General features: G+C 38.5%; 1 protein-coding gene across 1 annotated transcript in view; it reads left to right on the top strand.

The window, feature by feature from the left end:
- Positions 1 to 2,831: 2,831 nt before the first annotated feature.
- Positions 2,832 to 12,516, top strand: part of rad50 (RAD50 homolog, double strand break repair protein) — a 30,352-nt gene continuing 20,667 nt past the window's right edge. Inside the window, exons 1-15 of the mRNA XM_026181638.1 lie at positions 2,832 to 3,109; positions 3,638 to 3,775; positions 3,949 to 4,032; positions 4,456 to 4,607; positions 4,737 to 4,922; positions 5,007 to 5,211; positions 6,264 to 6,392; positions 7,070 to 7,235; positions 7,480 to 7,538; positions 7,713 to 7,847; positions 8,317 to 8,523; positions 9,971 to 10,153; positions 10,431 to 10,588; positions 10,704 to 10,879; positions 11,379 to 11,616. Coding sequence (XP_026037423.1) covers positions 3,647 to 3,775; positions 3,949 to 4,032; positions 4,456 to 4,607; positions 4,737 to 4,922; positions 5,007 to 5,211; positions 6,264 to 6,392; positions 7,070 to 7,235; positions 7,480 to 7,538; positions 7,713 to 7,847; positions 8,317 to 8,523; positions 9,971 to 10,153; positions 10,431 to 10,588; positions 10,704 to 10,879; positions 11,379 to 11,616 — 2,207 coding nt within the window. The 5' untranslated portion in view covers positions 2,832 to 3,109; positions 3,638 to 3,646. The remainder of the gene's footprint in view (positions 3,110 to 3,637; positions 3,776 to 3,948; positions 4,033 to 4,455; positions 4,608 to 4,736; positions 4,923 to 5,006; positions 5,212 to 6,263; positions 6,393 to 7,069; positions 7,236 to 7,479; positions 7,539 to 7,712; positions 7,848 to 8,316; positions 8,524 to 9,970; positions 10,154 to 10,430; positions 10,589 to 10,703; positions 10,880 to 11,378; positions 11,617 to 12,516) is intronic.

A 12,516-nucleotide genomic window follows, 5' to 3' on the forward strand; every position in this document is an offset into this window, starting at 1 on the left:
GAATCAGTGGGCTGAAAGCAGAAGGCAGTTCGCGGAAGTAAGTGTGTGTGTGTGTGTGTGTGTGTGTGTGTGTGTGTGTGTGTGTGTGTGTGTGTGTGTGTGTGTGTGTGTGTGTCTGCTGCAGTTTTTCAGAGGGGAGGGAAATGAGAGGACATCAGAGAGATGATGTTCTTGGGTTTTAGGGGTTAGCTGCAGGTGGGGAACACCAGTCCTGCAGGTCCCTGCGGATGTCTTCAAACTGTTCTTCAACCCCAAACACATGCTGAAAATAACTCCTCTCCCTTTATTCCAATTAGATTCCTTCTCTCCCTCTTTTTCTGAAGCCATCTGTTTTCTGTCCAGTTTTACTTCCAGACTACAATATGGAAAAATTTGTCTTTTAGCTTTTACATTACATTACAGCTGATTTTAATTTGTGATGTTAAATGTAGAAATGTTAGCATGTTAGAAATAAACACCATCGGCATCCTAACTGATCAAACTGGCTGGGATACTATAGTGACCAACCTCCTCACTGCAAATTTATCTTACGTTTGTCTTATGTTTTATCTTGTCACAGGAATACTGAAAGAAATGGTTGCCAAGCTGTGACGAGGGGAGAATGAGAAGAGAGAACCTTGGGCAGCACTTAAATTTCCGCAACTTAACACTGCCCTCCTGTGGTATATCTAGTGAAGAAGAACAGATCGAGCTTAGTCACAGGGAATAGTAAGTATTTCGGTCCAGGATTTTTCAATAATATAATATAATATAATTATATTTTTTTCTAAAAATGTATATATTGTTATTGATTACATGCAAAAACTTGTTTTAATTAAAATTTTTAACACTATGTACTACAAAGCGACAACCAACAAATTAAGTAGCTACGTACATCATATTTTAAGGCATGTTTACTTAAACATGTTGCTGAATATACAAGCACAGGATAATCAGTTATAACCACAAAATGATAAATATCACATCTAAGCTTTTTTTAAATTGTTTGCTTGATTTTTTTTAAATTATTTTTAAGAGTGAACATTGTTCCATCCTTTGATAACATCACCACAATGGGGCCAGGAGAAACGCTGCTCTCAACATATTGTGACAAAACGTATACATTCACATGACTGGAGCTACTCATTCTGAATCTGAGGGCGACGTGTGGGAATGGGGTTATAGCTGCAGAAAAGTTTCCATGCAGGTGTAAAATGTTTTCAACATTCAAACAGATACTAGATGGTAGATAACACAAACACTGAAAGTGGCACAGAAAAGGCTGGCATTTTGTCATTTTGTCATTTTGTTTAAATAATTGGGGTCAACCATCCAAAAGCAACAGACTGTGCACAAGAGAGGTGAAGAAGAGAGTGCAGGGTGGAGTGTGTGGAGATTAGTGTCAGGGGTGATTTCTGACAGAAGGACAACAGCAAGAGTGAAAGGAATGTTTTACAAGATAGCAGTGAGGCCTGCTGTGATATATGGTTTGAAGATGGTAACACCTACAAAAAAAAAAAGAAGGCAGAGCTGCTAATATGCTAAAATTTTTAATGGGAGTGACCAAAATGGACATGAGTAGATCAGAGGGAAAGCTCAGGTTGAGCTGTTTGGAGACAAAGTTAGAGAGGCAAGGCTGAGATGGTCTGGACATGTGCACTGGAGTGAAAGCAGATGTAATGGAAAACATGTAGCAGCCAGGTTTATGGATGTAAATGTGAAGGAGGGTTAGTTTGAAAGTGGAGGATGCTAAAGAAAAGGTGAGATGGAGGCAGATGGTCTGCTGTGGCGATCCCTAAAGCGAGCAGCTGAAAGAAGAAGAGAAAGTTATGTCCTGTGTGGAGAAAGGATGAACTCATTCAGTGTATAGCAATGTTTTTATATTCCGAGTAATCAAATAAAACTAGTTAACTGAAAACAAACACGGTTTGGAAAAGTAACTAAAACTACACTGCACAGATATAAAACAAACGTTTAAAAAAGTGTTTTCAGCCTTGTTCTAGGTCGTGGATATCAAACTCATTTTACATGATGGGCCACATGCAGCCCATTTTAATCTTAAGATGACCAGAAAAGTGAAACTTTCCTTTCTGTCACTGTATAGAAATTTCATTGCATATTTAATCTTAGAGATATCTTAGTTAAAGAAAAGCAAGTGCAACTGCTACAGCAGCTTGTTTTTCTACACAATGAAGAAATGCTGACGTACAAAATGAAAGAAATCTGTCAGCAAAAAGCTTAAATTAAGAAATAAATATGTACAATTACATTTTTATTTTTACTGTGGACACATTGAAAAAAAAAGTCTATATTTATATAGTGAAAACAATTTATTTTCTGTAATGTAATTTTTGATCTATTACTTAATTACTTTAGTGTAGTATGGCTGTGGGAGAGGCCTATCAGCATGAAAAGGTGTAAGACCTACAGTTAAAAGTCACATTTTCCAAAGCTCTCCAGCGGGCAGGATTGGAGTCTTTGTTTTGGCCGATTCTGGCCCTTGGGCCTTATGTTTGACACCTCTGTTCCAGATATTACATCCGTTCCAGATATTAGAATCGAACAAATACCCCCATGTTGTGATAAAACGAGTAAAAAAAGTTATTACTTAAATGATAATTAAAAACTACAAAAAATACAATGAAATTAAACATTTGCACAATAAAAAAAAATAACTGCAAAAGGGAAACTACTTTAAAAAGGGTGAAACGTTTGCAAAAGAAACAAACATATTCTAACTAATGAAACTAATAACTATAAGAACTTTCGACCATACTGTAACTTGCAGAATAAAACACAAACACGGGCTACAGATGGACAGATCTATGGCGTAAGCTTGCCGCTCTATGTTCATATTCTATATTGACGTTCCTCCTCCCGGAAGTCAGCCTCTGCCTCTCTCACGCTGCCTCCTTCACAAGCAGCGCGAAAACTGTAGTTACATGTCCGAGTTGCACGGGGGTAAAAATTGTCTGTTGTGAGTTGAATTCACGTCGTATCTGTGGCTGTACACTACTGTTGTGAGCGAAATTAAACCCTGTGTCACGCTGCTGTGGGTCAGTGTGGCGCTAACTGCTAAAAACACTGCGACGTAGCATGAAAGCTAGCCTCCTGAGTTAACCAACACTTAGTAAGTACTTTATTCTGCCAGCTTTCCAGATATACCCAATATACTGAACGTCGGGTACATGTTACTAAGATAGCTACTTTATTTAAATGTATCCTAAAAGAATATTTATTTCAGTTTATTGAACGCCGAAGCACCTTTGAAATAATTAATCACCGCTAACTCTGTAGTTAAGCTTTATTATAGTCTGTTGTTGAAGAAATTAATTAGCATAACAGGTAAAGATTCCAGTTTTCAGCTCAGGTCTTTTTAAGTCATCAAATATTATAGCGGAAGGTTTGTTTTGCTGAAAGACTTGTCAGTGTAGATTAGTGGTTACGCAGCACAAACTGATAACAGTTGAAAACCACAAACGCTGCAGCGAGCACATCATCTGATGTTAGTTATTCTTTTGATAAGACCTGTTTGTTAATGTGGCTACTGCCAATAAGAAACCAATAATCTGTCACTCCTACTATATTTCGTTGACTCACAGGGAAGAGAATCCCTGTGTGTCTTATTTTCATCACCTCTCCTTCTTTTCTCTTTCAGAAAGCAAAAATGTCAAAGATCGACAAGATGAGCATCCTGGGGGTGAGGAGCTTTGGGATTGAGGATAAAGACAAACAAGTCATCTCTTTCTTCACTCCTCTGACTGTTCTGGTCGGACCCAATGGAGCAGGGAAAACAGTACGAAAGCATTTCTGACAAAAGCAATACTTGACTTATCGAAACATGACAGCGAACACAAGGGTCGACATAGCACTTTTTGTATTTTCCAATGGCTTACAGGAAGTTGAAGAATAATATTCCAGAATGATAAATGCTGCTGTCATGTATTCATTTCTTTTTGATGCTTTCAGACTATTATTGAATGCCTAAAGTATGCAACATCTGGAGAACTTCCCCCTGGATCTAAAGGAGGTGCATTTGTTCATGATCCAAAGGTTTGTTTGTGTTGAACTAAAAGTACATTTCTCTATTTCTGACTGCAGTGGTACACTTAAGACTCATAATGTGTGGCATGCATCTGAAATTACTTTTTGCAACAGATTTGTTTGTGTATTTGTAATATTTTATATGTTTTAAATGCAAATTTAATACTAGAAAACATAAGACAGGGATGAAGTGTGTGAAAAAGCCTGATTTAAGTCACTTGTGAAAATGACAATAAAACTCCTAACTGCTTGGTGCTAAATATCTTTATCAGGTTTAGTTTGTCTTCATACCTTAAGAATTGTTATGATTTCTCAAATTTAGCATTTTCTGAACATGTTAAAATTTAGTCTTAGCCTTTACATCTTCTTCAGGTCCTTGTTGGATGATTTTTTCACCTTTATTCACGTATAGCGATGTTCATATGATTCCAGGATGCCCATGAGACGGATGTGCGTGCTCAAATTCGCCTCTTATTCTCAGATGTCAATGGAGAGAAAGTGACCATCCAACGCTCTATGTCATGCACTCAGAAGGCAAAAAGCTACACCTTCAAAAGCTTAGAGCAGGTCATTACCAGATGGAAGTAAGCCAAAATCTTATGTTTCTTATGTAAAGTTTTGTTTAAAGTAAAAAAAAAGAGAAATATTTGTGGATTGTATACTAAGGTTTCCTGACCTTTTTCTTATGCGACTGTCTATTATAATTCATCCAGAGATGGTGAGAAAGTCAGCTTGTCTTCTAAGTGTGGTGAGCTGGACCGGGAGATGATTTCTGCATTGGGTGTGTCGAAGCCTGTCCTAAATCATGTCATCTTCTGCCACCAAGAAGAGTCTAACTGGCCCCTTAGTGAGGGAAAAGCACTCAAAGACAAATTTGACTCCATTTTTGCTGCAACCAAGTAAATGGACGACACAAGTGTTGCATTACCCAGTTTTAGCCTAAAAGGAATTTCTGTTAATGTCAATTTCTCTCTCCTGATCAGGTATATCAAAGCTCTAGAGACAATGCGTCAGCTGCGACTCAAACAGAGTCAGACAGTCAAAGAGTGTCAGGTGGAGCTGCGCTACCTGAAGCAGAACAAGGAGAAGGCCCAGCAAATTCGAGAAACTGTGGACACCAAGGAAGCCCAACTGATGGCCTCAAAAGCCAGCGTCCAGCAGATAGAGAACCAGATTGAGCCGCTTGAGGTGGGCTGGTGTATGTGTGTTTTGTGTATTTATTTATTTGTTGGCTGCATATCCATGAGGCCAAGCTTCCATCCCATCACATTCCAAAGGTGCTCTGTTGGGTTGAGATTTGATGACGGTGGAGGCCATTTGACTGCACTGAACTCATTGCCATGTTCAGTAAGCCAGTTTGAGAAGATCTGAGCTTTGTGACAGTGTGTGTTATCCTGCCGGAAGCAGCCATCAGAAGATGGGCACGCTGTGGTCATAAAAGGATGGATATGATCAGCACTCAGAGAGGCGGTGGTGTTTAAACGATGCTCAATTGTTACAATGGAGTCCAAAATGTGCCAAGAAAATCTTGGCGAGTGGTTATTTAAGTTATTGTTGTCTGGAAGCAATCCAGTCATTCTCCTCTGTCCGCTTACATCAAAAGGCATTTTAAGCCAGAGAACTGCCGATCTCTGGAGATTTTCTCTTTTTCAGACCATCATCATCACCTTTCTTCCCCATTCTGAAGCTCAGTTTAAATTTCACCAGGCTGTTTTGACTGTGTCTGCAATGAATGTGTCTAAGTCTAAATGCATTGCTGCCATGCGATTTGCTGGTTACATACTTGTGCCACTGAGCAGTGCAAGAGGTTTACCTAATGAAGTGTATGTATACATGCATACATATTGTGGTGCAAGCAGATTTCAAACCTTGCAAGTATTTCTTCTTGAGTGGAAGAAGTTGAGGAACACTGATAAATTATTTGGGTGTGCTATGATTAAAAGTTTTTTTGTCTTTTTTTTTTTAATCCTGTGTCAAAGCATATGGGTGCAATGAGCACCTTGGAAGGGGATAAAATATATAAAATAACTTAAATATCTTATTCTTATTAAATCAACTGACCAAATATATTTTTTATATTTCACTGCAAATACATCCCTATAGGAGTCTGTTACAAGTTTATTGTATTTCACTGCAAATGAACAACCAGTAATGCTTTAAGTAACTTCATTCACTGAATCAGCTGAATAAAGCTTATAGCACAATAATATTTAAGGTATAATGGTAATCGTCTTTTTCAGAATCGACTGATGGATATTGACCTTAAACTCGGGAAAGTGATGAAGCTAGATAATGAGATCAAGGCTTTAGACAGCAGGAAGAAACAGATGGAGGAGGACAATAAGGAGCTGGAGGAAACAATGGAGCAGGTAATTTGATAATATACGTAGTATATATATATATTTTTTTTTATTTTGTGATGAAAAACCTAAAGCAGAAGAACAATTAGGAATGACAACTTTTCGTAAAGGAGGAATGCCGGGATGAAAAAGACTGAAAAATTAAGTATGAGATAAATAATAAAATGCATGATCAAAGTTAATGAGGTTGTATTATTAATGTTTTTCTCCCTTATAATAGGCTTAATTATATTTATGTATTCATGTAAATATGCCAGACTTTGCCACACAGGCTAATTTTCTTCTGCAGGAAAAGCTTAGCAGTTGCCTCATTGTACTCTAGAGTCCACTTTGTATGATGTGTCATTATCTTCAGTGAGGAACTAATAAAAATTAAAAAAAAAAAGCTACAGAGGGTGAATGAGATTGTTTAACTTAACAATGAGCCAGTTAACCTTTGGCTAGCATGACTACTCTATCTTTTCACTTCTGTTTGTTGGGTGATGGGATCTATTCCTATAGTTAACAGTATCAGGACTTTGAACTATATGGAACCAGAGCAATTGGGGCAGATTTATGACTGAAAGACCAAATTTATTACCACTATATACTGTTTTTATTTTAAAGCATTTATAAAAGCAGGTCCAAATGTCTATATTAATTACACTCGGTGAGCCACTCTGAAACCAGTTTACTGTGTGTGGCAGGTGTTTCAGGGTTCAGATGAGGAGCTGCAGGACATTTACCAGAACCACCAGGGGACAGTGAGGGAGAAGGAGCGAAGGCTGACCGAGTGCCAGAAGGAGCTGGAGAGAGCTGGCAGAGAGTGTCAGAGACTCAACAGAATCAAAGCTGAACTTCTGGGTGAACAAGGTACCCACAGCTGTACACCTGGTGCTACCAGGGTAGCTAAACATCTGTATCTGAATGTGAAAGCACACGCACGATTGAATATATTCCAGCATTCTGGCAGAATATCACACTCAATGCTAAATAAATGATTAAGCTGAAAATATTCGTATTATTAAGGCTATTTTTTTCAGCATAAACTTTATTTTTCTTTAGTACAAGACTAGCTTCTTACACCTATTTTGCTTTTGTTTTTCCTTCTTCCCAGGTCGTCTACAGTCGGAAGCTGACCACCATACACAAAACATCAGGAAACGTGACACTCAGGTAATGGGGGCACAGTTGCAGTTGTTGTAATGGAGGCTTTAAATGAATATAATCGAGTGACAGAGACTAGGAAAATTTCATCACAGCAGTGTCAAGCGAATGTTAGGTTGTTCCTTGAACAAATCACACATGTTGGTATATTTTTCCTCCCTTTTCCTCCCCTTTCCCACACAGGTTCGCTCTCTGTCAACCTACCTGGAGATGGAGGGCTATGACCGACCACCCTTCACTGCTCTTCAGCTTGAGAGCTTTCATCGTCACGTAACGCAGAGACTGGAGCAGGAAAAAGGGACACTTGGCCAAGTTATGGTAAGAAATTCTCAGTTGAAATAAAAAACCAAGAGTTTTCCTGAATTCATGTTATTTACAAACAGAGTTGAAAAACAAAATGGACAAGAATTCTTTTAAATATTTTCATTTTTTCATTTCTGGTTAATGCTGTTAAGCAGTGCTATTGTTTTCTCTCTGTCTGATCATCTGCAGAGACTCTTAATACATAAATATATCTTTATTATTCACTAGTGTCTTAGAAGGTTTTTCCATAAAACATTCAGTAATATAGACAGAAACTGTTAAGACGATGTTGACATTTCATGTGCAGTTTTCTCTTTTGTGAAAGATTTTAACTACTGAACACAAGAAGCCACTGAAAATTCCACTCTTACTATATTCACAGAAGTTTTTACATCACTCGTGAATTTTGGACTGTGCAATTAAAAATAAATATGCAGGTCATGTTCATGGTGCCTTATTCCTGCGTTTGCTTTTGTGTCATAAGGTCGATCTGCAGGAAAAGGAGCAGCAGAAGCAGCAGTCTATTGATGAAATGAGGGATAAGAAAACTGGCCTGGAGAGAACAGTGGAGCTGAAGAGAGACATGCAGGGAAAGAAGCAGCAAGAACTGAGGAGTGTCAGAGCAGAGCTGCAGAGGCTGGAGGGTTCGTCTACTCGACTGCAGGATCTGGAAAATGAATTGGCTAAAGTGGTGAGAGTATTTTGTTTTGCTGTGAATTTTAAAAGGTGGTTGTTTTTTGGTTAATTTGCAGAATTCCATATTAAGGATTACACTTTGTTTGGGGCACACAGAGCATGTGAACCTACACACAGTTATTCTGGAAAAAGATGTTGGTGCCCTCCCTACACATTCCCTCAAAAAATGTTTTTAATTTGTAGCATGTTTGACTCTTTATTCACACCAGACAAAGAAGTAACAATGCTCAGGTTGTAACTTGATGTTTTGTCAGTAATGGTGATAACACTCGAATAGGGCAGTGCCTTTGTTTTCATACGCACATGGCGGAAAAAGCATTTCGGCGACGGAGAATGAGAAGGCCGAAAGCAGATCATTGAATGAAACGGATGAACCAGAATTGGTTTGTAAAAATGCTGCAACTTCAGTGGTGTGGAACTGGTTTGGCTTTCGTCCGTCAGATACACCACAAAGCGCTATTTTTGGTAGAGCATGCTAGCAGGCCGTCGTTATTACCGTGTTTTTTGGAAAATACGGCACACTTAAAATCAATCCTTTGATTTTTCTGAAAATTGACAGTGCCCCTTATTATCCCGTGTGCCTTATGTATGACTTCTGGTTGTGTTTACTGACCTCGAAACGATTTTATGTCGTACACGGTGCTCGAAAATCTGTCAAATGTTTTAGTACAACTTTGCTAAGCTACGAACCCGCACCGCTTGATGGGTTGTCGGAACATTACGGCTATCGTAGGCAGGAGCCTCGCGGAGTGATACGTACTGTGCTTCAACATAATATTACCGTATTGTGTGTGTGTGTGTGTGTGTGTGTGTGTGTGTGTGTGTGTGTGTGTGTATAACCTCTTTTTAAGTTTTGTGGATATTCTACATGGTTATGCTGAGGATATGTCGGCCAATTTCCACTGGAAATGCCTTTTGGTTAAACTGTCAGTAAGGAATTTGCATTTGTACTGTTAAATATTTATATAACTTTAATGCACATAAAAAAACAGCTGCTTGTTTAAGTAAAAATATATTGATGTTTTGGGGTTTTTTTGCACTAATAAAATTGTGGAGTCGTAAAGTATTTTGTCTAGTGTCAATTATATCGTCAGTTATATCGTTATCGCAAATTTTCAAATGTATATAGTGATAAATATTTTTGGTCATATCGCCCTGCTCTACACTCGAATAACAGATAACAGAGAGGACACACAGAAAGGGAGTAAGACAGAGAGATATACATTTCCTGAGCTTTCTCGAAGAGATTGTTTGCATAATGTTCAGAAATGTTTTTGTCAAACAGTTGTGCATTATTCCTGCGATTTGTTATTATCATTTTTGTGAATGAAGTTTTAAAATTTCTGCCATAGAAAGTTTAACTGGAACTATACTGCTGACACACTGTGGTCTTTTGTTGTATAATTGATGCCATTTTTTTCAATGTTTGTTTTCCTGTTCAGGAGCGTGAGCTGCAGAGTGCAATCCAGAACTCCAACGTGGAAGAGCTGAAGGCTGAGGTTTCGGAGCTCCAGAGAGAAAAAGCTGAACTTGACCGCAAACAGAGACGGCTAGATCAAGAGATGGAGACGCTCAACACACACATGACTGCACGCACGGAGATGGACATGCTGAAAAAGAATAAGGTAATGTGTCATCTACAGTTAAAGAAAAAGAGTCAACGTTGATTACTGCAGCCTTTCTTAGAGTTGACCCCCTCGAAGGTGATGTTAAAAAAATGTTGCAGAAACTCATCCAACTGTACTGTAGTGGTAGTAAAACCAAGTAACCCTGCATGGTAATCTAACCTTCTTTCTAACCTCTAACCTCCCTTCTTCGTCGTTCCCTTTTATGCCAGCTGCCACATCATGTTTCCTTTCTCTGTAGACTCTCATTTCTCCGTTTGCTCTTTTAATCTTTTAGGGCGAAAAGGAGGAGCAGGTACGCAAGTTCAAGTCCCGTCACAGTGAGGATCTGGTGTCCTTACTGGGCCACTTTCCCAACAAGAGAGAGCTGGAGGACTGGATCTATTCCAAGTCCAAGGAAATTAACAGCACCAGGAACAGACTTGCAAAACTCAAGTTAGCAAAATGCATTTACGTTGAAGCACACACACGATGAAAGAAAATGCTTTTAAAAAGACGTTTTTCAGAGGGACTGATTGGTGTTATATTGCTGTTTTTTCCTACATTTCAGTAAGGACTTGGCTTCAAGTGAGCAGAACAAAAGTCACATTTCTGCTGAGCTGCGTAAGAAGGAGCAGCAGTTAACCAGTGACGAAGAGAAGTTCTTCAATGTGTGTGGTAGTCAAGATCTAGACCAGGACCTGGGCAAACTGCAAGAAGATCTGGAGAAGATATCCAAACAAAGAGGTTAATGGCCTAAAAAATTAACTAGAATTGGCACCTTGGAGTTGACAAGATCCTTAATTGCAGTGTGGACCTTAACTGTAAACTATAAAAATGCCTCTTTTTCACTAGTGCTCTGGCTGCAAAATGTCCAGTTGTATAGAACTTACTTTGTCATAATTACTTTCCCAATAAGTTGCTAGTTGTTATTCCCGTTTTATATAGTGGTGTTCATTGTAATAACCCAATGTAGTGTAAAAATGAGGATAAAGCAGAGTAGCTACTTATTGATTAGTCCTTGATCATCATGTCTTGTCTAAAAAAACAAAAAACTATTGAATATAACTATATATGCATTCTCTGGGTATGCAGTAAGTTAACCAAGGAAGTGATTACTTGACTTTAGTGTGTATGCCCATTTTAACTAAAAGCCTAATGTACAGTGTGGTTGGTTGGCGTCTTTTCTAGTAATAATTGGCAAATGATTAATAAATTTTCTCTTTCTGCACCTGTCCTGGTATAGCCATGCTAGCTGGAGCCACAGCAGTGTACACCCAATTCATCAGTCAGCTGACAGAGGACAGGGAGCCCTGCTGCCCAGTGTGCCAGCGGACGTTCCCCTCTGAGTCTGATCTGCAGGAGGTTATCAACGACATGCAGTCGAAGTTACGCCTGGTGCCGGACAAACTGAAAAATACAGAGCAGGACCTGAAGAGGAAGGAGAGGAAGAAAGATGAGATGATGGCTCTCAAACCTGTGAGGTACTGAACCAGAGGGGTCTCTGATCTGAGTGTTTTTTTTTCTGCTTCTAAACTCAAGTAAAAACAAATGTCAGGTGATACCCTCAACAATATTAGAACTAGAAAAAAATTGAAAAAATAAAGAGTAATAAAAAATAGAAGACCAGAACTGTTGTTGTTTAGCATCATAGTAATTTAAAACTCTACCATAAAACAGTGCAAAGAACAAATCCCTGATGTCTTTTCTGTAGTCACCCAGTTGTAATAAGCAAAAGGCATTTAAGCAGCACTGCATATAGACTGATAAACACCAGTCTATAGGACTGTGTAGCATAAGGTTCCTATACTGAGTTTGATTTTTTAAATAAATAAATGACCATAAAAGTAAATATCTTTAATTGATTTTTCCAAAATTTACAGGGTTACCATTTTTCTTCCTAACAAGGAAATAAATTAGCCTGTGGACAGTCTCTTGTTCTCTTTCCTTTCCAGTAGATGGAGCTAGAGTGTCATAGTTCTAAATTCTGGACACGGACACACACACACACACACACACACACACACACACACATACAGTGTGTGTTAAATCTCTGAGATGAACATAGTTTAGTAAGCCAACAGACACTTTTTTGTTGTTGTCAGGACAACCTTTCATGTTAACTTTTATAGTGAGTGTGATGATAGTCAGAGAAACATGTATACAAAAAACGAAAACATTTCAGTGTCATATTTACAAATAATCTTATGTAAATAGTCACGTACTTAAATTTTTCGAGGGTTTTCAGCCCCACCTTGTGGCTGCCTGTACATTATGTTTGCTTCGTTTTATTAATGGAGATGGAAAAACTTTTCTCAGCTGCCATCTTTCAAAGGGTGTGAATATTCTGCTACAGGGCCGTGTGACAATGTATCCAATGAGTT

This window comes from Astatotilapia calliptera, chromosome 10, assembly GCF_900246225.1.
Source record: "Astatotilapia calliptera chromosome 10, fAstCal1.2, whole genome shotgun sequence".
NCBI lineage: Eukaryota > Metazoa > Chordata > Actinopteri > Cichliformes > Cichlidae > Astatotilapia > Astatotilapia calliptera.